The following is a 27,950-nucleotide window of genomic DNA, read 5'->3' on the forward strand; positions in this document are numbered from 1 at the left end:
AAAGAGAAAAAAGAAGAAAAAAAATCAAGAGATGGACCTGAGAAAAAAATAAAAACTGGCTCAGAGAAAAAAACAATGAAATAACCAGTCCAGGGAAGGTCGTAGAGCCTTCCCAAAACCGGTGGAAAGGAAATGAGAATGGACCGGCCCATATACCGGGCGCTCTCTCACTGGTTCAAGGACTGCGTTGAATCATAGATAAAAATACATCACCACTGACTTCCTGACTCCCAAAATCCAGAGCTCACATATTTTGGGACGCCTGTTGAAAACCCCAGCACTGAAACTAGCATGATAACTTAGGAAATAAGGTGTTGTAAAGTAATCTCAATGCCCCAAACAACGACCGAACTGAAAAAGCAATGGCTGGAAGAATGTGCAACGATTCAAGACTGTAACATTTCTCACAAGCAACACAATAATCCAACTTATATAGTCCACCGTGAGGTGGGTGGATGAACTGTAAATACATATTTCGTATCGAACAGTGGTGCATACACAGCCACATCAAACAGAGGTACATTCAGTAAAGGCGCTAGTGGTGTGTGAATTCTCTCACACAACCATACAAATACATAGCTAATATAGTGGAATTGTTACAAATCATACAGTTACAAATACACAGCTCATATATATACTCTGAAATCAAGTAGTAGCAGGCACAGGCCTGTGGATGAGTTGGTGGAAGCCCTAAACCCTGAGGAAATCCAGCTCCAGCAGATGGCCATCGACGTAATGCGCTTTTCCAACAAGATCCATGCCCTCGTCGTCCTTGTATACACGACACCCGTAGGGACCAATGGATATGGTGTAGCCAAGCTCGGCGAGCTGGCCAGTGGAGACGAGGTTGGCCTCAAGCCCTGGGACGTACAGAACATCTCGCAGGGTCATGTTCGTGGTGTTCACCGATCCGCGGCCATGGAATGGCATATGCCCCATAGTCGGCGTGTCGATAAACTGATCGCCGGAGGCTGGCATGTAGTCGATCAAATATTTGAGGTATCCTGTCATATGCTGCGGGGCAGCAGATGCAACACGCCAGGGTCGCTCAGGTGTACTGTCAGGAGTCAGTAAGCTCGAGTTGTCGGCAGCTACAGGTTCAGATCTGGTGATCAAACAGAGCAGCCCAAGAGTTAATCAGCACAATGGATGGATCAAGATTCAAGACTGAGATCTTAGTTCGAAGAGAGAAGCAGTCTTAAACAGTCCATCAAATTTTTACTTGTGCAGAGGATTTCTCATAAATTGGTATAACTGGGTGAATGGCAACTTAGTTTCAAAAATAAGCATCAAACAATCTAGAATTAACTTTAGAGAGTTCATCGTCAAATTCGAAACTGAACAGTCAAAAACCGATTGAAAATCAAGGGATGCGTATTTTTTGGTAAGCAAAGGGGAACAGAGTAAGTAAGGGCAGCGAGATCCGCCCGAGAAACTTGGTGCGGTCTGCCCTAACACGGAATTAATTATCACGCCGGCCGTCGCTCTCGTTGGATCTATGATACTGGGTCTAGCATTTCCGTGAGAGGCAATCTGAGAACCTCTCCAGGCACTTTGTCTGTCCGGCTGGTCGGGTACTTCTTGTCCTTGTGGCTGAATAAGTACCAATCATTTCTGGTCTTTTGTTCTAATCTTGCATTGTTCTATTTGAGCATGGCTCGAGATATGGTTACTGAGGTAAACTTATGTTTCAGCGGATCTGGTGAGGTTGCTGGTATTATTAACAACATGGTGAATGCTTTCAAAGGAGTGATTCAGAGGACTTCAAATGACATCCGTAGCATTCATCCATCAACTTCTATTCTCATACAAGTCCTGGAATTTTTGGGTCGTGGCAGAGCTATGGTGCAGTCAATACTTGCCAGTGCTCTGACATGTTGGATTGTTTGGATCCAAGCTCGGGGAAAGGGACAAAGGTACATATTCTTTTTGAATAACATAAAATATGTTTTGCAAAAGGACTGCCATTCAGGATTACTCCCTCCCAATGTACAGAGTAATTTAGTTTCACCGATTGACAAGTACTACATAGTGAGCTACCTCGAGGAATATTAGGTTCCACTTGTGAGATATTTGGATGGGGATTCTCTGAAGAAGCCACGCCGTTCGTCCTTGGACAGATTTACTGAAGAGTTCTGCACTTTCATCCGTGATAGCCAGATGACTTGGAAAGTTCAAACTAGCATTTCTTCTTTGGTACACTCATTAAACACATCAACGATCAATGGAGGAGATTTATCCATTCCCCTTCATAATAAAGGGTAGGATGGTATTTCTCAGAAATTGGTTGCGTTTTGAGTACACGTCATGAGCCGGACCAGCAGTGGGTCTGTACTGTAGCACGGATAAGAAATCCAAAAATAAAATAAAATAAAATTAATCGTGCGTCTACATGGGTTCAACTAGGAACTCCTGCGGTTGTGAACTACTCCCTCCGTCCCATAATATAAGACGTTTTTTGAGACTACACTAGTGTCAAAAAACATCCTATATTATGGGACGGAGGAAGTACTAGTTTGATAACCAGTAGAACCAACTAACTTCGTTGGTAAACATGTAGTGCGCCATGTTATCTGTACACATAAAAACAAAATTGACGTACTGTAGTATATCAAACTGGGCCGGACACTGTAGCGAACCAACAGGGTATTTTGTAGCTAATGCGTATTTTTACAACAGAAAAAAACTAATGCGGGTTTTCAATTTTTAAAATATATTTTGATAACACGGATGCTTTTTAAAATGCAAAATATTTTCTATTTTCTAGGACCTAAGCATTTTTTCTTTTCTATTTTTTCGTCTGCCCTCTCTTTTTTAGTTAATTCATTTTTCTCCTTTTGAACTTTATTATTCTTTATGAAACTTGTTCGAAAATTTGAAAAAAAAATAGAATACCAGAAAATATTCTTGTTTTCAAATATTGTTTAATTTTTTAAAAAATATATGTTCTGCAATTTCATAAAATGTTCCATTTTTCGAATATTTTGTTAAAAAATATAAGAAATTTTTTTGTTTCAACATAATGGTGATAAACTATATAAAGCACACGGTTTGCAATTTTTGTTCAAAATTTTCATCAATTGTTGCTAATTTGATAACAATTTCGGACAAAATGTTCAAACTTGTAAAGTTTTCAACAATTTGAAATTATAAAATGTTAGTAAATTTCTAGAAATGGTAGTACATAAGAATATGTTCATGTTGATTGATAAATGACGGAAATTACAACTAACAGAAGCATTCAAATTAGGGAAAAAAATACATGCTCACGGATGCACCCGTTTGACATAGTCTCGCACACTCCTTTCAACTAGTGCTTGCTTGGACTATGGATAAATAGCCCCAACTTCTTGTAATAGCCTGACAAGGGCATATGAGGTATCCATGCTAGGTATTAATGACTTTTGACACCGTTTACATGTCGCGACACATCCGGCCATTTATCAGCCTTTTTTCATCGAGAAAACTCCAGAAAATGCAAAACTTGTCAAAAATCCAAATAACTTGGCATGATGCCTTGAATTGGTCATAGAAGCTAGTGAAAAAATTTGGGCCAGTTGATGGATGTCGAAAAACAATGAGTTTTCAAACAAATCTTTCTGGCCTACTCGAACACCCTCCGTTGAACATAGTCTATTTTTGGACGTCCCTAAAGTGATCCCCACTTTTGCAAAAAGGTGGGCATGGTAATGGTAGGCATTTATGCCTGGTTTGGACGACTTTCTAAACTGTATGCGAGTTCAGACACGTCCTGCCATTTAACGGCATTTTTTAACTAAGAAAACTTCAGAAAATGTAAAACTTGAAGAAAACCCAAACAATTTGGCATGGTGCCTTTAATTGGTCATACAAGGCCATGAAAAAATGGGATCATTTAAAGGGATGTCGAGAAATGAGGTGCTTCCAAACAGACCCTTCTGGCATATCTGAACACTCTCTATTGACCATGGTATTTTTTGAAAATTTCAGACTGACACCAACTTCTGCAAGAAGGTGAGCATTCTCATGTTAGGCATCCGTGCCTGATTTGAATGACTTCCGACACCGTATGCACGGTGCAACATGTTATGCCATTAATTAGCCTTTTTCACTGAGAAAACTTTAAAAAAATGAAGAACTTGTCGAAAACCCAAACAACTTCCTATCATGCCTTGAATTTGTCAGACAAGGTGAACAAAAAAGGTATGTATGTGGAAGTCGATCGCACGTATAAAAAACCAAGGCAAGATGGTTAGCCGGTGTCCACACGTGAATCAATTCGCTTCCTGGAATTCGTACGTGCGGCGCTGAGTAGCGCCAGTACACGTAGCGGGTACCACAAACTACGTACAATACCCAACACTACTAGCTTAGCTACCAGAGGAGGATTTGTGGCTCTCGGTGCCATGCACCCCTATATGAATATAGCATTAATAAATATATCAAGAAATTTCAAAAAATTCTGAAATTTTGGAATATCAAACCTGGGTGCCCATTAAACACCCGTGTTCAGTTTCGTGGGGAATGGATACCCATGGTAATCTCGGTAAAAAAGTTAAACCATTCCCATGTATAGGGAAAAAAGAATGGATGGATCGTATGTCGGACCGTATTTCCTTCACCAGGGATACCACGGCCACCCATTCCCCACGAAATTGAATACGGGTGTACAACGGGCACCCGGGTTTGATATCCCAAAATTTCAGAATTTTTTGATATTTTTTTAATGATATACTCATATAGGGGTGTGTGGCACGTGAGAGCTGCAATGCATTTTCCCTTAGCTACCTCCTTCTTCCTTCTTTTTCATTCAGATAGGAGGACAGAGCATTCAAACGCATGCATGCATGCATCTCAAGCACTATATGTGAGTATTTGTAAAAAAACAAAGTATTATTTTTTTGTGGAAAACTATTATATGTGACTGCAAGTATATGTAAGCACGTGCATTGCCCCCCCCCCCCCCGGCCTGGGTTCGGTGCAAGCTAAATAGATGCATTTGAATCTAGTAACAACCCATGCATGTTAGATGACTGAAAACAAGATTTGAATCCACTGACTCAAACTTGTTGCAGAAGAAACGAAATGAAATAAAAACTAATATAAAATCAAATTATTGAATTTTTATAAAAGAAATGATTAGTGGCTTTGGTATTGCCCTCTAGGAAGAAAGAAAATGAAATAAAACTAAAACAAACAATAGTAATAGAGTTTCTAAGAAAGGATGAATAAATGGCACTGGTATTACACTTCAAGAAGAAATAAAATAAAATAAAGATCTAAAACAAACAATGAAAATAAATATGCAAACAATATACACAAAAATTACGCATTACAAAAATATTCAAGAATAAGCATATATAATAGGGAATTTTAAAATTTCAATAGAAATGAATTAGTGGCATTGATATTGACCATAAGGAAGAAACAAAATAAAATAAAAATAATGAAGTTTTATGAGGAACAATGAATTAGTGACACTGGTATACCTTTAAGAAGAGAGAATTTAAAAAAAATCAAATAACGACAAAATTGGCACACAATTTCCACTGAAATTTTCCTTTTTTGTAATATGCAATAATAAATGTACAATAGTGAAACTCTCACAAAGAAAAGTATCTAAGAAGGTATGAATTAGTGGCATTGGTATTTCATTAAAAAGGAAAGAAAATAAAATAAAAACAAAATGAAAATCAAAACAATGAAGTTTTCTAAGAAAGAATGAATTAGTGGCTGTGGTATTACCCTTTAAGAAGAAATAAATGAAAAAAAATCAAAATCAATAGAATGAAGTGTTATAAGAACGAATGAATTTTTGGCTTTGGTATTACCTTTTGAGAAGATTAGAATGAAGTAAAACTAAAAATAAAATCATAATAACAAAGTTTTTTAAAGAAAGAATGAATTAGTGGCATGTTATTACTGTTAAAGAAGAAAGAAAGTAAAAAGGATAATAAAACAAATAATGACAAAACTTACACATAATTTACACAAAAATACGCTTTTTTATAATATGCAAGAATAAATATATAATAGTGAAATTTTCACAAAGAGGAAGTTTCCTAAGAATGAATTAGTTGCATTGGTATTACCATTAAAAAACAAAAACGTGAGATTTTGAAAGGAAGAAGGAATTACTCTTTAAGCTGAAAGAAAAAAAATGATAATTAAACAAATAATGACAAAACTTACACAAAAATTGCGCTTTTTTACAATATGCAAAAATAAACGTATAGTAGTGAAATTTTCACAAAAAGGAAGGTATGAATTAGTGCCATTGGTATTACCATTAAAGAAGAAAGAAAATGAAAAAAAAAATCCAAATAATGAAATTTTCAAGGAAGAAGAAATTAGTGATGTTGGTATTACCCTTTAAGAAGAAATGAAACAAAATGAAAACATGAAAAAATAACAAAATTTGCACAAAAGTGACGCTTTAAAAAAATTCAAGCATAAGCAGGTAAAAGAGGAATTTTCATATTAAAATAAGTTTTCTAAAATATAATTAATTAGTGGCATTGGTATTACCTAAAAGAAGAACAAAAAATGCAAAATGGTAAAGTTTTATAAGAATCAGTGAATTTGTGACATTGGTATTACCCTTTAAGAAGAAAGAAAATGAAAACAAATGCACACAACTTTGCACTAAAATTGCACATTTTGGTAGTCGCAAAGAATAATCATACAATAGTGCAATTTTTGCATATATTTTATAGTATTTAGTGGTTGGAGATACATCGTGCTGCAAATAATTAGTGGTTGGAGATACATCGTGCTGCAAATTGGTGGCTAGATGTCAAAGGTGGTCGTGGTGATCTGTTAGCTTCGCGTTGCTGTTTGTTCGTCGCATGATGGCTCCTCCAGTTTCATTTTCAGTCTCCTCTTAGTTGTGAGTTATCTAGACCTCGTGGTGGTATCTATTGCTCTTGCTAGCATGTATAATTGTACTAGCTAGATGCTTCTATTCGGCGTGATGTTTCAATGCTACCAAGTGGGGGGTGTTTCATCTTTGTTGCTTTTATTCCCAGTAGTAGTTTGTATTAGGGGCTTAAAAGACCATGTGGTTTTAGCGAACTTTGGGCGTAGCGGGGATAGCATTACGTGCCGGCTTAACCAACCCCCTATCTATGCTGCGGAACTTGCCGCTTGTGATTTTAATCCTGTGACTGTGGAATAAATACCCTATATTCCCCCGCAAAAAAATAGATCATGTGGTTTCTTATAATGGAAATCAAAGGGGGTTGCCCTCCTTATGATAAAAAACTGTGTCACCATCGATACAATCCAGGGAACACAATACCATTCTACCGCAGGTCCATAGATTATTGCTCCTTTTGGATGCAACAAAGGAAAAAGGGATACCCCCAATGGTTCAGCTGACAAAGCAAACCATGCCCTCCAGCCCACAAACAGCTAGCAGCAGTTGCATTATGTCTCCTTACTTGAACTGAAGAATGATGAATGCGTGACATTGATTCATCGTTCTTCACTTCAAGTAAGGAGATATGTTGCATTAGTTTACAGAAAGAGGAAAAAAATTGCACTACGTGGATGTGTGCACACGTACCTAGTTTGCCACTGCACACGAGCAAAATACGCCCTTCCCACCACTTCATAGTAGGGGATCACATTCAGTTCAGACAGCCTCGATTAGGATTGAACAAAATTCCGACAGGACCTAGCTAGTTCAATCGTAGATAAAGATTCATCCTGGCTGATTTCTCGTCTCCAAGTCCCAAAATCTAGATTTATGTTGAGACTATAAGTTTGCACTTAATGTGGACTATTTAAGTTGGATTATGTTGCTGTGCGAGAAGATATTGCAGTCTTTAGTTGTTGTACTTGTACATGCTTTGACTGATTGTTTTTCCGCATCAAGCCAGTGCTATATGGTGCTTTAATTTATTTTTCTTTAGATGAGGTAAAAGAGTTAGGGGGCACTTCATTGACACTTTTTTTTGTAGCGAAACTCTCATGCGATCCCACAATTATGTATGATATTTTCTAAGTTTTTATCACTGAAAAAAATAGCGTGCTATAGCGTCGCTAATAGCACGCTATAGCGTATTGAGAATTGTCTCGCTAAATTTATCGGTGTACAACATTTCGCTAATAGCATGCTATAGCGCAATATAGCACGCTAATAGCATATTTTGAGGTCGCCGCTATTTTGCTGTAGCGCGCTATTTTTTTCATTGGTTTTTATGCGCGCTGACCTGCTGTAACTTTCGACTTGTAGTATCGCTTTTACAGGGAATACATATGCTCGGGACTGGAGACAAAGATGAAAAGCATACCTGGAGGCGAGACGTCGATTCTTTTGAAATGCAGCCCTTGTGTCACCCCGTTTATGATTTTGTGTCTTCTGAGCCAAGCATTGCCTTGATACCACCCTGCAGCCCTTGTTCTGTCTACTCTTCCTAATGCGGTAGTGTCGTGTGTTCACTGTGGCCTTGCTGCAATCACTTACCAATGATAAAAGTGTGACTAAAGCCAAGATGCTATGTCCATTGAATACACAAATAGGATCAACACGGTATAGGCCAAGAAGTAGATTGAAGCCATCCATCGAGCAAACACGGTGTAAGTCAAGTTCACATGAAGGAGAACAAAAACTTGTATCGACTTCAGGGCATCGTGTCCTGCCGCTGACATCTGCTGCAATATCAATAGAAAGAAGACAACCGTTATTCTTCAAGGTGCCATTGAATGAACACGCTCGAAATAGCACGGAGAACTCGAGGGCGGGGCGAGTGCAACATATCATAGAATGAAGCCTCACCTCCTTTCTGCAGTGAACTATCGGTGACGCTGAAATTCACACCTTCAGTCCCTAAACTCTTCGTGAACAGCGGCTTTTGCACGGGCTTGCGGCGCACGCTAGTTAGCAAAGACATGTGAAGTTCTTTAGTTCAGGCAAGGGAAAAACAGTTGCCACGGTTTAGGTAGAAATAATTGCATCAGTAGGATGCGTGTATGTGTGTGTATGCATATACCTGGTACACCTTTTCACACATATGAACGGATTGGAAGTTGAATGGTGAATGTCGGGGCCAGCTGAAAATTGGCTATGCTTATATTGTTCAGCAAGGGTGTCAACAATACACCACATGATGTCCATGTCGATTCCTTTTTTCCTTTCATAGGATAACAAAAACAAGTTTGTGAGAATGAATATGAAAGACATACTGTTACTCCATCAGAGCAATGGAGTTAGCAAGTTACGTATAGACAAATACTTGCATCGGCAGAATTGCATAATCTGTCATAAACTGTGCTTAGCTGCCTACCCTTCTGTTGTAAACTTACTAATGATCTCACTGTTTTGAGAGCTTCTGAATTGGTTGTAGTTTGTGATGTAAGATCAAACTACTTTGTTTTCTGGTTGCACTACTGCAAAAAGGGTAAACAGCAGTTTCTTTTCCCCTATAAATGAAACAAAACCAGAAGCAGAATATCCCGTACATACCAGATAATTTTTTCCTTGTCGATGCGCAGCATGAAATCAATTGTATTCTTTATATTTCTTCTGATACTTTGGTACGAGGCAAAACATTCGTTCAAGCACTGCTGCCTGACTCGATTAAATATGCTGCGTAGTATTGCCTTGCCATAGGTCTTGAGAAACATTCTGTCCGGGTCAAAATCCCGGCACGCACACATCAGGAGGGTAGTCTTGCCTATCGCTACCATCCCAATGATGGGCAAGGGTTGATGAACTCTAGTGGAACAAAATCGTAAAGTTCGTCAGGTATGCATGGGTATGTATCAAACATGCGCTTAATTATATATGCTGATCAAATTATGTTCGTACACGACTAAGAATTATTATTATTATGTGTGGCAGGACTAAGAATTATTGTGGCAGTAGACAGTGGATCTTGTAATTATCCACTGCAGGAGAGCCGAAATAATCTCTAAAAAGGAAGAGGGCTAGAAGAATTTAGAGTTGGTGTGTTATTACGGTAGGTACGTATGGGCATACCTGTTTTTTGACTTTTCTCCAGGATCATCAACAAGTGTGTCCGTCATCAGCTCATTGTGGAGTCTGTTGACATCTTGGTTCACCTTCTTGTGCATGGTGCTTTCCTCTTTGAACATCGCTTCCAGCCTAAAAGATGCGCAGAAATCATATCTATACAGTATTTTATGAACTGAAATTCAGCGAGGAGCAAACCGAAGAGGAGAACCCCAATTCAGCGACCAGAAGGAAAGCAGAGAAGAGCAAGAAAGCGTGGATTAATTCGTGGCTCCCCTCACATGCATGGTATTTCCGGCGGTTGTGTGATCCCTTGGAGAGCGTGGATCCGCGCGCGGGACTGCGATAGAAGAAGGGGATGGGTAATCGTGTTAGCAGGTCAGTACCTCGATAAGGCGGCTCCAGGTAGCATGGCGCAACGAGCTTCGAGGAGAAGGAGTTTGTGCAGCAGGGGGACGCAGCGAACGAGCGAGGGGAGGGAGGGGATCCTGTGACTTTTTCTGTCGGCCGAAAGTTTGCTCCTCCCTTTTGCTGGATGGTCATTTCTGGCACGCGGGGGGTATCTTTCCACGCGCTAGCGTACGCGTAACGCAGCATGACTTTCTCAGAAAAAAAAAGCGCAGTAAAGTCAATAGAAAACAAATCTATCTGGCTAGCAAGACATAGGTCATCTCTCTTCTTCCTCTCTTCCCGAAGAGCTCCCCGGAGAGAGTGGAAACCATGGAGGAGCCGTTTGCTTTAGATCCCCGCCATGGCAGGAGGTACTATCCATTTCCGTTTGCTCATGAACTTTGCGTAGCGCTATGGCCTTCTGTGCCGCGGATCTTGTTATTCTTCCCCGCCTCATCTACTGCTCCTCCCCATCCAAATCAATTTCTTCGCCCAGATCATGCGATCTATATATATATATATATCTTTCAATTCTAACCCGTTTGTCCTGATGCCCGGCAACTTTCTGATTATTATTTTCGTTGCAAATTCTTGCTGTTTGTCCAAATCAGAGCGCCAGCTGCCTTGATTGGGGCCACTAGTTTGCTTTTTTCCTTTACACATGGAACTTGCGGGTTAACGTCTACATGTACTCCCTCCGTTTTTATTTAGTCCGCGTATTAGCTAAGCTTTGTAAACTTTGACAGAGTTTATAAACAAAAATATTAACCTGTATAATAATAAATTAACACCATTAGATTTATTATTGAATGTACTTTCACATCATATAGATTTGTTATGATATATGTTTATATTGTTTTCAATAAACTTGGTCAAACTTTACTAAGTTTGATTTCAGTCAACTCTAATATGCAAAGTAAATAAAAACGGAGGGAGTAGTTTTGTATGTTTGGCTGACTGGATGTGTTTCAACTTGTCTACTTACATAATTTCTCTTCTAGGACAAAACAGGAGTGCTCGTCCAAAGTGTCATCTTTACTACACGTAAATATAACAAGTTTGTTGTTGGCTTTAGCAAATAGCTAGTCAAGCCGTGACATAATTGAACATGAAGTTGACAACAAGGGCGCAAAGCAAATGATCACTTAGTTTTGTCTTCGAAGAATTATCTCCCTCTCATTTCTAGTTTTGTCCTTGAAGAATTATCTAAATCGTTTGGTGAAAACCTCGGCTCTAGGTCAGTGAGACACAAAACTCTTAGGCCTTGTGCAATCCAGGTGCTTAAGACGGGTGGTAGAGAGAGAAAATCTGTTTTTTTTCTTACATCAGAGGTACCCGGTGCTTACGTAAGTAAACAGGTGCCTACTTGGGAAAGTAACCGCACCTTTTCCTCTTGCGTCTGCTCCATTTAATCATCTATATAGGCTTGCTACCATTGTGCAAAGCTAATTTTAGATAGGCTCTTACTGACATGTCAATACTCTCCCTCCTTAAGCACTTGCATTAAAGCACCCAACATTGTATATGGTCTTATGTGGCATGGACAGTTTGCATGGTACACAGCTACATACATTTAAACATACTATGATAAAACTTCCAGAGTTTGGAAGCAAGTTTCCAATCTTTGGAAGCAAGTCACTTAGTTTCTAGTAAGTTAGCATATGCTAGTTATGCACCAATGTAAAATAAATAAGATATCATTTTGAGAAACGCAAGTTAATTTAAAATACAATGATGGCAAAAACATTTTGAAGGGCACCGTATATTAAGTTAAAAGAGACTGCATGTCTTGCTCCAATCAATTCGGTAGATACTACATTGTTTCGAGACCAAAGTGAAAAAAAATTCTAAGCTTGGTTAGTCGTTTGTGTTCTTACGGTTGATGGCACTCTCCTCCCTGTAGCTAGTCGAGACACTCTCAGCACTTCTTTGTTTCATGTTCTCTCGGTCGCTCATGTTCCTTGACTTACCGTGCAGCTCATATCTGGTGGTCAGATTGTTGACTCTAGTTGTAGAGTCATTATCGACTTTGATTCATGTTCCTTGACGCTCTGATGGTCTCTGGGAGCTTGACTGACTTCACCTTCCCTCTGCTGCCACCGACGCCAGTTTCACAACCCCTGTTGCTGCATCTACCAGCTCTTTTTAGCAGTGGCATGCATCATCATCTTGGACATTTATGTGGTTCTCGTCTCTTGTCCTTGGTTCATCGTGGTGTTCTAAGATCTATCTATGGTAACGCTTCGTTGGATTGTATGGGTTGTAGGCTTGGTAAGCCTATTCAGCTACCCTATCCTCATATCGAGTCAGTGTTCGAGCGCTCTTTTGATCTCATTCACTCTGATGTTTGTGGACCGGCTCACTTCGATTCGAAAGGAGGTCATTGCTACTTTATAATCTTTATAGATGATATTTCTCGGTACACTTGGATCTATTTCATGTCTTCTCATGGCGAGCTCTTATCTATATACAAAAAAATTGTTGCCATGATTCATACCCAGTTTTCCACTTCTTTTCGTGTTTTTCATGCAGATTCAGCTGGTGAGTATATCTCCCATCCGCTGCGAGGATTCCTTGCTGAGCAGGGCACTCTTACACAGTTCTCTTGTACTGGTGCTCATGCCTAGAACGGTGTGGCTGAGTGCAAGCATCGTCACCTCTTTGAGAAGGCGTGTGCGATGATGATCGCCGCCTCACTTCTGGGCTGAGGCTGTTACCACTTCCACCTATCTCATCAACATTCAACCATCTTCTTCTCTACAAGGTGGTATTCCTCTCGAGCGTCTTTTTTGGTCGTTGATTATTCGGCGCTTCATTTTCTTGGTTGCGTTTGGTATGTTTTGCTTGCCCTCGTGAACGCACCAAACTGTTCACTCAGTTTGCTGAGTGTGTCTTTATTGGATACAGTGATGAAAATAAGGTCTATCGGTGTTGGGATCCTATTAGTCGCTAGATGCATATTTCTTGGGATGCAACCTTCGATGAGTATCATCCCTTCTACCCGTGCCCATCCTCCTCCACCTATTCCACGGAGGAGATCTCTTTTCTTACGTTTCCAAATACACCTCCCTCTATGCCCAGTATTCCTACTCCTCGTCCCGCTATTGCAAATCCGACGCCATCCTCTCCTACAGTTTCTTCACCTCCCTCGTCGCATGACTCTCCACCTTTGTCACTGATACCTTCCCCTTCTCCACCTTCATCACCGATACATTCCCCGTCTCCACCTCTAGTGATTCCAGCTCTTTCCTCCTTTCATTTTCATTATACTCGTCGTCCACGTGTTGTGGATGAGTCTATTGATGTGCCTTCTAATTCTGGTGTGTCGTCTTCCTCCTCTCAGCCAACTTATGGTCTTTGTTGTCGACCTTGTCCACCCCTAGACTGATATTCTCCATCTCTCTACAGTCTTTCGACCATTCTTGAGCCGACTTCTTATCAAGATGTTGTTGTTCATCCTGAATGGTAGTTTGCGATGGCAGAGAAGATTGCTGCCCTTGAGCGCACCGACACATGGGATCTGGTTTATCTTCCTCCCCGTGTTCGTCCTATCACTTGTAAGTGAGTCTATAAGATTAAGACTCGGTCTGTTGGTTCTCTTGAGTGTTATAAACCTCGTCTTGTGGCTCATGGCTTTCAGCACGAGTATGCTCGTGATTACAATGAGAATTTTGCCCCTATGGCCCATATGACCACTGTCCCACACCTCTCGTTGTGGACTCTGTTCTCCACTGGTCTGTGTCTCAGCTTGATGTTAAGAATGCCTTTCTTAATGGTGAGTTCCATGAGGAAGTTCACATTTAGCCACCACTTGGGTATTCAGTTCCGATGGCATGGTTTTTCATCTTCGTCGCTCTCTCTATGGCCTTAAGCAAGCCCCCCGTGCTTTGGTTTGAGCGTTTTGCCTCGGTGGTCACAATAGCTAGTTTTTCGCCCAGTCCTCATGATCCAGTGTTGTTTGTCCACCTTTCTCCTCGTGGTCGCACTCTTATTCTTCTATATGTTGATGAATTGATCATCGCCGGCGATGATATTGAGTACATTGCCTTTGTCAAGGCCCGTCTCTGTGAGCAGCTTTCTATGTCTGATCTTGGTCCTCTTCGTTACTTTCCTGGGATTGAGATTTCCTCCACATCTTTTGGATTTTTAGTTCCAAAAAAATATATCTAGGACCTTCTTGCTCGTGCGGCTCTTAGCTAGTGATGAGCGCACTCTTAAGACTCCTATGGAGCTTAATGTTCACCTTCGTGCTTCTAATGGTGAGCCTTTTCTGATCTGACTCGTTATCGTCATCTTGTTGGAGTCTTGTCTATCTCGTTGTCACACGTCCAGATATCTCTTATCCTGTCCATATCCTGAGTCAGTTTGTTTCTTCTCCCACTTTGGTTCACTATAGTCACCTTCTTCGTGTTCTACGATATCTTCGTGGCACGATCTCTCACCATCTCTTCTTTCCTCATTACAGCTCCAGGCCTATTCAGATGCTACCTGGGCTACTGATCCTTCAGATCGCCATTCACTTTCTACTTACTGTGTCTTTCTTGGTGGTTCTCTCGTTGCCTGGAAGATGAAGAAACAGACTCCAGTTTCCCGTTCGAGTGCACAGGCAGAGTTGCGGGCTATGGCTCTTCTCACGCCAAAGGTGACTTGGTTACGTTAGTTATTTGAGGATTTTGGTGTTACTGTTACTACAACTACACTCTTATCAGACAGTACAAGTGCTATCAGTATTGCGCCGGGCCCTGTGAAGCATGAGCTTACCAAGCATATTGGTGTTGATGCTTTCTTTGTGCGCGCTAGTGTGCAGGACCATGTTATTGCTCTCCAGTATGTGCCTTCTGAGTTACAGTTGGTGGACTTCTTCACGAAGGCCCGGACTAGAGCGCAACATGGATTTTACCTCTCCAAATTAAGTGTTGTGGATCCTCCATGAGTTTGAGGGGGGCCTGTTAGAGTTATATTTATGGTGGCCTTTGGCCTTTTACATTATGTCCTTTGCCCCCCTCTCCCCACGTACATGAATTGAGCGAGTGGAGGATCCCCGCGATGGCAGGAGGTACTATCCATTTCCGTTTGCTCCTCAACTTCTCCGTAGCGCGATGGCCAAGAGTTACCCAACGCCTTTTGTGCTGCGTGTGGATCTTTTTATTCTTCCCCCGTCTCATCTACTGCTCCTCTCCATCCAACTCAAATTCTTCGCCCAATTCATATATCTTGCAATTCTGACCCGTTTGTCCGGATGCCCAAGCCGCTTTCTGGTTATTTTTTGTTGCAAATCCATGTCGTTTGTCCAAATCAGAGTGCCCGCTACCTTTGATTGGGCGACTAGTTTCCTTTCTCTTTATTACATGGAACTTGCAGGTTCACGCCTACATGCAGTTTTATATATTTCGCTGACTCGATGTCTTTCAACTTGTCTAGCTAGTTACATAATTCTTGTTCTACAACTCTAATGCAGAGAAACAAGCAATGTAAAACAGGAGTGTGTTCATCCAAAATATCATCATTACTACATGTATTTTGTTATTGGCTTTTGCAATTATGTCACGGCTTGACTAGCTGTTAAGGGAGGCGTTTATTTCTCCATGAAAGCCTCCCTGTGGAACGGCTGTGTAACCAAATTAGAGATGAAATCTGCCTCCTAATTAAGGCCTTGTTCGGTAAAGCCACTCCCCAAGTGGATTGGAGTGGATTTGCGGGGAATTTGAACTAGATGGGATTTAATCCCTGCCAATACCCGTCAATCCCTCTCATTTGTCATGGAACCGAACAAGGCCTAAGGGAAGTGTGGGAGTAGGGTTTTCCCCATGTACAGTTGAGCTGATTATTTTTTCCAGTCTCAGGCCCTCTTTTGCATTCTTCTTTCTTTCTTAAGGCATCTTGCCTTTGTAAAGTGACCCCCCCCCCCCTACTATAATAAAAAGGCAGAGCACCTGCCATTCCGGTCAAAAACAAAGCAAATGATCACTTAGTTTTGTCCTTGAAGAATTATCTAAATCTTTTGGTGAAAACCTCATAGCTATGCCAGTCAGACACAAAGCTCTTATGTGCCATGGACCATTTACATGGTACACAACTACATACATTTGAACATATACTATCATAAAACTTCCAAACTTTGGAAGCAAGTTGCCAATCAATCATCATCGCTTAGTTTGTAGTAAGTTACACATATGCTAGTTATGCACCAATGTAAAAGAATAATTAAGATACCATTTTATAGAATGCAAATTAATTTAAAATACAATGATGACGAAAACATTCTGAGGGCTAAATTAATTTAAGATATATTAAGTTAAAAGAGAGTACATGTCCTGCTCCAATCAATTCAGTAGATACTACATTGTTTCAATACCAAAGTGAAAAACAATTCTAAGCTTGGTTAGCAGTTTTTATTGTACTCAACAACCTATGATGATCGGCAACGCCTTTTAGTTCGCCCATAAACTTGAAGCAACCAAAGAATCATATTGCTCCACACTATTGAGCAGATCAAAAGTATTTCGATTTAGAGTTAACATAAGTTCAGATCTTGTGAAGCTATTTTCAGCTCACATTTCTTACCTTATAGATAAACAGCAAAATGGAATAATGCTTCCAATTATGCATCCAACATTAATAAATAGTCCCGGGAAAGATCAGTAAGGTAAAACAAAAGTAATTAGTAACATACAAGGAACCCCATTGCCATTGTCACATTGTAAATCAACATAACACATAGAGGGCATACTGTGAAGTTTTTTTAGTTGTATCACTATATAAAGTAGCCAGCGTAAACGACATGATAGGCTAATATCGCGGAAAATTCATATATCCAATAAAAGAAACACAAAACAAAGCACAACCATATTTCTTGTAGGTTCAGGAACACGTTAACATGGTCTTTTCCGGGTTAGCTTCGATCCCACATGCCGGCACGATGAAACCGAGCAACTTCCCCGAAGGTGTTGGAACTAATATTGTTATTAGTGCTAGGTTTAGATTGTTAGCTTTTGTTTTTGAGCCATGCATGTAGTAGTAGCCGTGGCAGTGTGCACCCATAGAGGCGTGTTCATGTGTCTGCATGCAAGCTAAATATTTTGTGCACTAGTTCGTGTGTTTAGCCGAGTCAAATGCATGCATGGTTAGTTAGTGGGCTAGCTAAAAGCTTAGTTCGTTGGCATCATGCAACATGTATGGCCAGGTCGTGAGTAGTGGCTGGTCATACATGGCCAAGTCGTGTGGATACCGAGTTGCCGACTGATTTTAGAAGGTGGTGTGTTACTGCATCAGTTAGTGCGTGCATGCATTACTTAACCCCTTGTATAAATATGACATTGAATGCAGTCCATGTGAGTGCCAAGGGAGAGTCTCGGCAAAGCTTCTGTGTTCTTTCTTGGTGTATATGAGTGTGTGTTCTTGTGTGTAGAATTTCTCACCGTGGGTGTGTTTGTGAGAGAGAAGAAGTGCACTGTGCATGCCACGAGAGGTCTCTGGATGTTCATTATCTTCTTCCACCTTGAGTTTTTGTGTGTGTGTGTGTGTGTGTGTGTGTGTGTGTGTGTGTGTGTGTGTGTGTGTGTGTGTGTGTGTGTGTGTGTGTGTGTGTGTGTGTGTGTTCCTGGGCAGAACCAACAGAAGGCACCCCAAAAACACACATTTCCGGGTTAAGCTTCATGTCATATCTCATGTGAGATGCAAAGGTCTCTGCCAAATTGGCTACGAGATCAGTCTCCTTGGCCGACTTGATGATGATGCCATCGACATATGCTTCCACATTCCTACTAACCTGCGAATGTAAACAATTCTACACACAAAACCACATGTCTCCTCAAATTCTTAACAAAATGCTCCTCGAGATCTTGCTAGTCATGGATGATGTCTACAGGCAAGTTGTTGATCCAAACATAAGAAGAGACCTCGGGCATCAATGGGACATTTAGCATGGCCACCTGATCATTGCCTCTACCAATCGTACAAGCAATACGATAATTGTCCAACCAAGTATTTGACTTTGAGGTACCATTATATGTTTCGATGCCAGAAGCAATATAGAATTACTCGGGTAGCTACATGGTGCGGATCTCCTAACTTAAGAACGTCAGGCAGAGGAACCTGAGCCACTTAAGAGACCATGATCAGCCTTAGCCAAATGGTCCGTGCACGACCACCCAATTCTGTGCCAGAACATCCCACGCATCCCGAGGCCTGCCGGGTGAATAACACCAAGGAGGGTCATCTCGACAACGGAGAGAACCATCCCGTCGATGAGGAGAAACATCCCCGCACTACGGTGAACCATCAGAGTGCCGAGGGGAATCGTCATTGCATCACCGGGAGAAATACCCCGAAGGCATGACGAAACATCCTGCCTCTGGGAAGAAACATCCGGCGACAATCTGCGCGATCACGGTTAGCACTCAGCACCACCCCGATCATCATGACGCCAATTATTGAGCTGACTTGGCTGAGCTGATTCGAAAGTAACAACATGACTCACCGTGCGCCCGCATGCCGACTGGCGATAGAGCAGGAAGGCAATCCGTCGATTACTGGGAATATGCATTATTCTCATTGACTGCTGCCTTCACAAAGTTGGCCATCCGAGGATTGTTTTTGCGAGATCCCTTTCCTCTTATTGCCTCGTGTCTGCTAGTACGGTGGGTGCAGTCAAGTTCTGCATTGGGGGGGGGGGGGGGGGGGGTGAGGAAAACCCAGAAATCACCTGCATTACCAATCGCCAGGGAGTCATGAACGTCGCGGCCCGCCTAACCATCGATGGAGAACACAGTGGCAATGTCGACTTACTCCGATCGCTCCACGCCCACACGCCTCCACTAACTACCTCAAACGCTCTAGGCGATTGCACTTGGCGAAGGTGGCCACGCGTGCAGCCTCCAGGGCCTTCTCCACCAGGGAGTCACCCATAAGGCTATGTTTGGTTGTGAGTGAGAGAACTTCCCGGGTACAAAAAGCACGGGTGCAATTTCCTTGACACATTGGAATCCACGGGGTATAATCCCATCACCATTTGGTGCCTCAGGGGACGAGGTTCTCTAGCCTCTGCGAAGAAAAGAGAGAACAGAAAAAAGGGATTCCTCTTCAACCTGACGCATCCACTGAACTAGCGAGATTCATCTTCAACCTTGGTCAAATCAGCACCACCAGCCACCAGCTGCAGGAAGGGATGAAATTCGCCGCCATAAGATCCAAAATCGCAGGAGTACAGGGGGGCAGTGGGTGAGCGGAAGCCGTGGGCTCGTCGGTGTCGCGGGCGGAACGACGACATGGTCGCTGCGGTGGCGCTGTGGCAGCCAAGGCGTTGCATGGTGGCGGGGATGGGATGTGCTTGTCCAAGAACAGCGGCGGCGGAGGTAGTTTGAGCAAGCAAGGAAGAGAGAGCACCGCGAGGGAATCTTCCATGGGTCAGGGGTAGTTTTTATTTAGCCCAGGGATTTAACGGGGATGGGGCCAGATAACCCTCTCTTTCGCGTTGACCAAATGAGCAGCCACGTAGCCCGGGGAAGGGCTTCCACGGGTGGCGGCTACCCAAGGAAAAGGCCGGGTTCCCGGGGGGGTCTGGGGCAACCAAATGAGGCCTAATAGGCATGCACAGGAGCTGATTGATAGCTCTGGACTTCGCCACAGAAGCCACGGTACCATAATCGTTCTCGGCACCATCATTACCCATAGTGACATTGCAAGTAGGATCGTCGTCGCGCGGTGGTGGGCTGTTGGCCATGAAGATCTCTGCCACAGAAGCGCTGCTGCCAAAAATTTCATCCCTGTCAGATCCATACCAAGAGGGTTAGAATGAGTCAGGGTTGATCATATTGACTAGCCAACAAGCGAGGTTGTTTGGGCTGTCGGTGGTGCTTCCCGGTTCAAATCCTTTTGCAGGGTGACGTAGCACAACGAGGCGGGGATGCTAGACTTGTAGGCTTGGCATGGGAAGGTCGTCGCCCACAAATGCATCAGGCGGTGGTGATCATGGCGCGCTCGGGTGTGCTTGTTGTATGGAGACAGAAGGTCGGACAGGGAGAGTATGGTGAGGGCTAACAGCGAGGCAGGAAAGAAGGAGGCTGGAGGGAAGATCACTAGGTTGGGCGGTGCCTACATAGGTCTTGGGTGGGGCGTATGGCAACGCATCCATGCCTCGCACCATGGATGGATGGCTGGGAGCATTGGGGGGGGGGGGGGGGGGGGGGGGGTGGAGGGAGGTGGGTGACGAGGCATAGTGCACCCCACCCCCTCCCCCTCTATTATCCCTTTCTTTTTTCTTTTTGAAAATTGAAAAAACAACTATTATTTTGGAATTCGTTGGAGGGGCAAATGGAGTCTAAATGAGTTGCAGATTTAAAGATGGCCTCTCTAGACTATTCCAAAGATCCACAAAAATAACTAGGGTGTTTGGCACATGTCTATATTTTCTTTAGAAAATAAATCCATTTAAATGGGTTAAGTGGGTTGAGCTATAGCTAGGTGATGTGGCTCGGGTAAAATCATGAGATAACTATGGTAGCTACTTAATGATATTAGAAGGCAACGTGCAAAGTTTCAAGTGGAAGGTAGTGGTCGAACACCGAAAAGGAAAATGGTTTTGATAATCCTTAATAAATAAAAGGTCAAAATTAAATAGGGGTTGGTTTTAATCAAATATGTGGGGTTTTTAGAATAATGATTGTGACTCTCTAATAATATTTGGAGGCTATATCTAGGGTTCTCAAGAGATTTCACCATGTGAATTTCCTTGATTTAAAATAGATGAAGACTATTTTTCATTTTTATTGAATGACATTTTAATTAGGGTTGGTATTTTACTAATATCGATGGTTTAGTGAGCCTCATTTCATGTTTTAAGAACGATGGCATGATCATGCAAAAATAAAATAACAAACAGTATCGATACAGGGTATTACCCTGGTCTGTTACACATGTGGACGCCGCCGGCTGTAGCGGGAGTAGGGTGACGGCTGGACGCTGCTAGAGAATGTGTAGGCACCAGTGCCCATGCCGATGTGTCCGGTGCTGAGCCGTCGTGCCAAGGGGGCCTAATAGAACATCACCTCTCTTAACATATATACTATATATATTTTTTTGAGAATTTTTATAAACTTCCAAACATGTGCAGTTTCCGCTTTTTCTTACTGTAATTGTACATAGGGTGATAGGGGTCACTAGGGGATCAAAACTTGCCTTGTAGTATGCAGTAGGGAAACCTACAGTTCGCGCTAGAGAAAAACATCAATGCACAGCCAAATCCTCCAGTTCCGTCAGTTCCCAGCTGCATGATTCACAGCTACCCCCGTTTGATTTGACACCTCCGCTTATCTCATGGTTCACGTTAATCATCTAACGTACTATCTCCACTGTTCCATTCCGCAGATGTTCCATGACAATTCAAGAAAGGAATGCATCGCACCAGCTGAAGATGGATGGTGCGTATTCTAATGGGTCTATGGCGATGAAAATGTATGGTCTTATTATTACTTTGCTGGGCTTCATCGTTCCATTGCTCCGGCAAATCTATTGTGCCATAGTTTGCAATAGAAGTTCGGGAGCTCTTCAGCCTTGGGATGTCACAGGTGAGACTTTAACCATCGAATACTCCATGTTGTATTGAGCAAGATGCTGAAGTAGTTCTATAGCTACGAAGAATAACACGATTGTATTATCCTGCAGACGAGGTTTGCTTTGTCAGCCGCACCATTGGCGATACTAGTGGTGCTACCCCTTCTTTTGTCGGGGGAATCCGCCGTCGTCCCAATACTTTCAAAAAGAGATACTATATTATAAGTACTGGCACTAGCAGCAACCCATTTTACATCAAATCCAAAAGGGGGGTTGGTCTCAGGATTTCCGCCAGAAGGCTTCGTTTGTTGGCTGCCATTCGAAAACGCCGTTGTTCTCGTTGGCTCTATGATACCGGGGCTAGTATTTGCATCACCGGAGACATTAGTATACTTCGAGGTGTACACAATGCTGTTCATATGTATTCGCGTGGAGTCAGTGGAACCGAATTAGTCTCCAGTAAGTGTGGGCGCATATCGGGTAGAGTGAAGCTTTCTGGAATCAGATACTTCCCTGGTGCTAAGGTAAACTTGATCAGCGGAGGCCTCTTGGGATCCCTAGGCTGTGAAACCACACAGAACGCTAAAGGATGCAAGATCATCAAGGACGGGCAGGTCATTGGTGGGGGCCGCCTACTGTGGGACCGCACATACTCCATCGACTACCTGGACGACAAGTTGCTCGGTGTAATTTGCCCCCACTGCCGACATTAGTTATGATGTTCTTCATTCTTGAGCATCTCAGTGAAAGATGATTTGATTTGTCTCCAGGGTTTGTGAGAAATTTTGTGTGAGAAAGATGGTTTGTTTTGTCTTTAGGGTTTGTGAGAAATTTTGTTTGAGAAAGATGGTTTGTTTTGTCTTCATTCTGGAACAAAGTACTCCACACGCATAGGGCCGGGTTGGTCGTCCAAAAGTAATCAACATGTGAACGGCTCGATGCATTTTGCAGTTGAGGTGGGTGAAGAGTGAACTTCAGACATTAATTGCTCTTGGTGACTCAGATTTTGCAGTAGGAGATTATGTTGATGAGCTATGTATTCCTGTTTCTGACCATTTGGTCGTGTTTCGCTGTAAACTTTTTGGTACTTTGTGGCCTGGACTTCTTTTTGATACTCGGTGGCTTGCACTTACTTTATACTCTTTTGATGCTTTCGGCGATTGAAAAGCATTTAATAAAATGACTTCTTCAAAAATATACTAATTACTCTCTATTGGCAGTGGTTGCCAAAGAATGAGCGGACTTTGTTGGTTTCAGTTGTGAGATCTAGAAACGGCTTGTAGTAGTCGTTACTAGGTGGTCCACGAACCTGGTTATAGTTTTTATTATCTCTCGTGTTCCTTGTCTTACCATGATTGAGAATTAATAGATTGAAAGTTTTCTCGGAAAAAAAGCTCCATCGATGTTTGTTGTCAATGTGACCTTGTATTTCATCAAAGGGTCATTTTTTTCTATAATTTATATGTCGCTGACATGGAGCCCATATGGCCAACATTTTGGCACGTGTCAGGGGCTATTTCGTGAGGACAAAAAAATTCAAGTTTCTTTTTGGTAAAATAACAGGCCACACGTCATCTGGTGGCTGACGGCGGGACCTGCACCATGCAAGTGAGCCTAGTTAGTGTCGCTTTCGTATCCAAACATGATTTGCACCATATTTGCATGTCTGAGCCAAATTTTTACACCAGTTCGATGTATGCCATAAATTCTAGCACCAAAGTGACCGTTCATGACAAGTTCTAGCACCACCGGTGTAATTGACTCAAAACAGAACAATAAGGATTGCGCCGGCGAGGTGCAGCGCGGTACTGCTGCTGGCTGGGCACGCTGGTCCGTGGTGGAGTTGCTAGGGCGTGAGTCTGGCGCCCTGGCCCATGCGCCCGAGTGGTGTGGCATGGAGGTGCTGCAGCTGGCTGGCCGCGGTGTGGCTGTGCCACTCTAAAGCTTCGATGACGCTGATGGGTTCTTCGGCCTGGCTTCGCGGATCTGCAGTTGTGAAGACGGTGGCTGCGGGACGCAGGGCAATGATACCGGGGCTGCGGCCCCGGATCGATGGCTGGGACGGCATGGGCTGCTACAGCAGCCGAGGACAGTGGATTCAGAGCGGTGCCCTCGGATCTGACACGGCAAGCCGTCGTTTCCCTGCTGCATGGGATGTTGTAGCGGGCCATCGTGTGAGGGCTATGGCGGCTGACGAGGGGGGGTGTGCTCTTCACAATGGGCTTGGCTCCGGTGGTCTGGGTATCCATGTGTGCCCAGATTTGCAAGATCATTGATAGGAGATGAGTGACTTGGGTGAAAGCTTTTGACGATGTTGGCGCCTGCGGGCGTTGTGACCTTATTGGAGGCGATGTTGTGGAGGCCCTCCTCTCCTTTCATGTGCTTGGGCTCTCCGCGTGAGAACCTAAACTCTAGTTTTCTGTGTGGGCGGTGACAGAGTTTACGTCATAACCTTCTTGGAGGCGTCGCTTGGGAGGGCCAGACTTTGGATGTTGTGCGGGGCTCTTTCATTTTCATTGGTGCGACTCCGGGATCTTTTGTTGAGAGCCGAGGCGGCGGCCTCGGGCAGCGATGTGACGATGGCTCCAGGAGGCAGGGCTGCTTGTCGGCATGGCTTGGGTGAGGACCTTGAGCTGGGGGCGGCAAGGTTGTTGGTTCGATCGACACATCCCAATGCGGGCACTGGACAGCATGTCAGGGCGGCAACCCCATATGTGGTGCGGCGTTCGTGGTCTGTGTGCGGTTGTCCTGGGAGCCTAGGCTGCGGGTAGTTGTATTGTGTAACGTTGCTACTCGAGGGTGAGTGGTGGCATGTCGGGGCGGTGGCCCCGAAAGGCGGTGGTAGTTGAGTGCGCACGACGCGTCAGAGCAGTAGATGTCAAGGTGGCGGCCCCAAGAGGCAGTGACGGTTGAGTGCGCACAACACGTCAAAGCAGTAGATGTCGAGGTGGCAGCCTCAAGAGATTTGCAGCTTCAAGGACATGGACCTTGTGTCGTGCGGGCGACGTGGTTGTCAGCGATGTTGGTCGTTGGCATGTCAGTTGTTGCAACTACCGTAGGGCTATGGAGTGCTTGCCCTTCCGTTGTCGCGGGTGAGTCTCGAGTCCGCTCCTCCTATAGCAGCCACAACTTCTTCTCTCCTGCGGTCATGGAAGGTCAGCTTGATCGGTGGAGCGGGCCCCGTTGATGTGTGTTTTGGTTGGTTGGCGTTTGTTGTCGTGTTCGAGATGCCGTCTATGAGGGTGGACTTTGCCCTGTGTGTTTTAGTCTTTGGGAGTGGGCTTAGCCCTTGTTGTTCTCATTTTCGCCCGGGTTTGCATAATTTTCTTAGGTCGTAACGCTCCCCTCCCGCAACGCTCCCACGAGCATCGGGGGGGGGGGGGGGGGGGGTCCCTAGCGCCGCCGCGAGCCCCCTCCTCGCACCTCCCTCCCCTCACCACCGCCTCGACGTACTGGTGAGCAAAGACCGGCTAGTGCTGGCGGCGGCGGGGCACTCTCCTTCCCCCGCTCGATTTGGCGGGCGCGGGCCTCCGGGTCGGGCAGCGGTGCGGCGTTTGCTCGGGGTGCGGCGGCATGACGGCAGCAGTCGGTGGTGGATTCGCGGGTTGTGGGCGGCGGTGTGAAGGGGCTGCAGTGGTGATGGTGCACGGTGGGTTCCAGCGGCGTCGGACGGCCAGATCTGGGCCCAGGCGGCGCGAGCTGCGGACGTCTACCCTTGCCGTGGTAGCGGCTGGTGGTGGTTGGTGGGCGTGTTGGTCAGGCTCCAGGCGTTCCGCCAGCTGGACGACGGCGGCAGCGCAGGTGGGCTCCCCGGTGAGTATTCTTGGCGATTGGCGGTGGTCCGTGGGGGTACTCCTTGCCGGTGGTCGGATCTGCGTTGGTAGCTTTGCGCGGGTCTGAGTCGGCTGCTGCGGTGGGGCGGCACAGGGGTGTGTTCGTTGCGGAGGTTGGCTAGAGGGATGGGCGGCACCGACGTGCTCGGGCCACCCGTCACTGGCATAGGGGTTGTGCCGGTCCGGATGCGTCCGCTCCCCCTTTCCCCGTCCGTGTGTGGGTTGCCGCAGCTCCGACGATGTTCAAGGCGAGGCGTATGCTATGGTTCGTCGGTCAGGGGTGTCCCTGTGGTTCAAAGTTGCTCTCTTTGGATGGTCTTGGGGGTGTTTGGAAGCTGGGCAACGGCCCTGGCGGTGGGAGGCACGACGTTTGTGGGCGGAACTTGCGCCTCGGGTGCAGGTGAGCGGCCATGGCCATGCGGGTGGGTGGTCGCTGGTGGTTGATATGCTAGGTTGCATCGGAGGGGTGGGCGCGCCGGGGTACATCACTTGCCCAATCTTGTATTGGCCGGCGGCGGCGGCGTCTGTGGACACAGTATCCTTCATGAAGGCTCCGTCGCGGTGCCCTTACTCCTTCGAGGTGCTCCGGGTGAAAACTCGATCTTTGGGATCGAATGGTGGCGGCTATCAGTGGTCGTTCCCTTCTAGGAGGCACCATCTTGGAGTCTTGTCCCGTCGTTTTCCGTCTCACCTCTCCTCGGAAGCTTGGAGGTCTCCGTTGGCTCCAAGCGGTTCATCCTCGTGCATGTGTAGTGGCTTGGTAGTCGTTGAGGTGGTGTGGCGGTGCTCGGCATCTTTGTATCTTGCCTTGGGTGTGTGTGTCGTGTGCGGTGGTGGCGTGAGTTTGTATTATGTTGCTTGTGGATCGTTGCTTTATATATAAAGCGGGACGAAAGCTTTTTTAAGTATAATTATCTTCTATTCTTAATTAATATATGAGGCAACCTTTGCCTCCGTTTTAGAAAAAAAAAACAAGATCGCCGCTCTGATGGTGTGCTGCAGGTACAAAATCGTTTCATTGGGAGAAAATTTGTTTACTTTTTTTCTTTGCAGATAGAGAAAATTTGATTACAATGGTGCTAAATTTTCGCTTCGTGGTAGATGTAATCTGCTCCAGAGACTTGTGCTCGGTGCGTGTGTGTGATAGATTTATTTGTTTCTAAGCACAATCATAGTTTTAAATAGCCAGCTATAGCTCGCTATAACTTTTTCAAGGTGTCATTAAATGATTGTCTTTATAAATAGCCCGATGTAACCTGCTTTAGCCCGCTATAGCTCCGCTATAGTCCGATTTGAAGGCCCGCCACTATTTTCCATAGCCCGCTATTTAAAACGTTCACAGCCCAACTACATTCCACATGCATCAGGTTGCTACCTCGACTGGTCGAACTGAGGATAAATAAGGAGTGATCATACCTTGCACGCCGAGATCCGGCGACGTGAGGTCGGCTCCCGTACAGGCAGACGGACGCCGCTTCTTGGTCACTGACGTCCCAGGCGATGGGGGAGGTGGTGACCGAGTACGCCCTGGCGTCCGGCATGAACGCCTGGTCAGTGCAACATCATCATTTTGTTAGAGCAGCAGCGGAGCGAAGGCTGGCCGTGTGGCTGCAATGTGGGGCCCCAGGGGCAGGGGCGGCCGTGTGATTCGGTGGTAACGGAGGGGCCAAGAGTGACGGACGGTTCGTAAGGGAAAGGGAGCGGCGGGAGGAGCATGAGCACCTGGGTGGCGGCCTCGTCGGCGGACTGACCGGCGGTCTCCCTGATCTCCATCGGCGTCCTCCTGCTTGAGCACCGTGATACTGGCGGAATGAGGTGGCGGCGAGGCGGGGGCGGAGCACGGTGGATTCGGTTGGGTGAAGAGGGCGGGGGAGTGAGGTGCCGGAGCGACAGCATCTGCATTGGCAATTGGCATTTGTTTTGGGTGGGCAATCAAAGGGAGTATAGAAAAGCACGTTCACATATTGAATACGTTGAGGAGATGCACGTTCTAATGGGGCCATGCAGCAGCAGGACATACTAGTAGTCTGCAGTACGAACTGTCTGGTACTATCGCATGCTGTCTTAAATTAAAAGGTGCATGAGGCAGGTCAATTTATTGTGTCAGCAGTCATATTTTTCTGAGCACATGCACTAGTATGGGCTAAGCACATGCTTGAACATGTGCTTAGCCCATACTTACTAGTGTATTGCAAGCGTTTTTATCTAAGCCCAAAACG

The 27,950-nt window shown here is 44.6% G+C and overlaps 2 protein-coding genes and 1 pseudogene across 3 annotated transcripts; 1 reads left to right on the plus strand and 2 right to left on the minus strand.

Annotated features, from left to right (window-relative positions):
* Positions 1–27,950, minus strand: part of LOC125529887 (disease resistance protein Pik-2 pseudogene) — a 257,570-nt pseudogene that overhangs the window by 64,443 nt on the left and 165,177 nt on the right.
* Positions 412–27,623, minus strand: LOC125540545 (uncharacterized). Of its 2 annotated transcripts, XM_048704162.2 has the most exons (8): positions 27,454–27,623; positions 27,148–27,278; positions 9,965–10,090; positions 9,449–9,700; positions 8,976–9,116; positions 8,762–8,859; positions 8,277–8,637; positions 412–1,105 (listed from the first exon to the last, which is right to left on the minus strand). In XM_048704162.2, the coding sequence occupies exons 1-8, from the start codon at positions 27,502–27,504 to the stop codon at positions 691–693; spliced, it is 1,575 nt and encodes a 524-aa protein (XP_048560119.2). In that variant the 5' UTR covers positions 27,505–27,623; the 3' UTR covers positions 412–690. The 2 variants fall into 2 exon arrangements, with proteins under 2 accessions (XP_048560119.2, XP_048560120.1); XM_048704163.1 differs by lacking the exons at positions 27,148–27,278; positions 27,454–27,623 and adding an exon at positions 10,345–10,470.
* On the plus strand, positions 13,824–22,780 carry LOC147982673 (uncharacterized). Its single transcript, XM_087545642.1, has 4 exons — positions 13,824–13,905; positions 15,058–15,175; positions 21,713–21,912; positions 22,010–22,780. The coding sequence occupies exons 1-4, from the start codon at positions 13,824–13,826 to the stop codon at positions 22,609–22,611; spliced, it is 1,002 nt and encodes a 333-aa protein (XP_087401768.1). The 3' UTR covers positions 22,612–22,780.

The sequence above is a fragment of the Triticum urartu genome, chromosome 2A (genome assembly GCF_056163025.1).
Source record: "Triticum urartu cultivar PI428250 chromosome 2A, HENAU_Tu73, whole genome shotgun sequence".
NCBI lineage: Eukaryota > Viridiplantae > Streptophyta > Magnoliopsida > Poales > Poaceae > Triticum > Triticum urartu.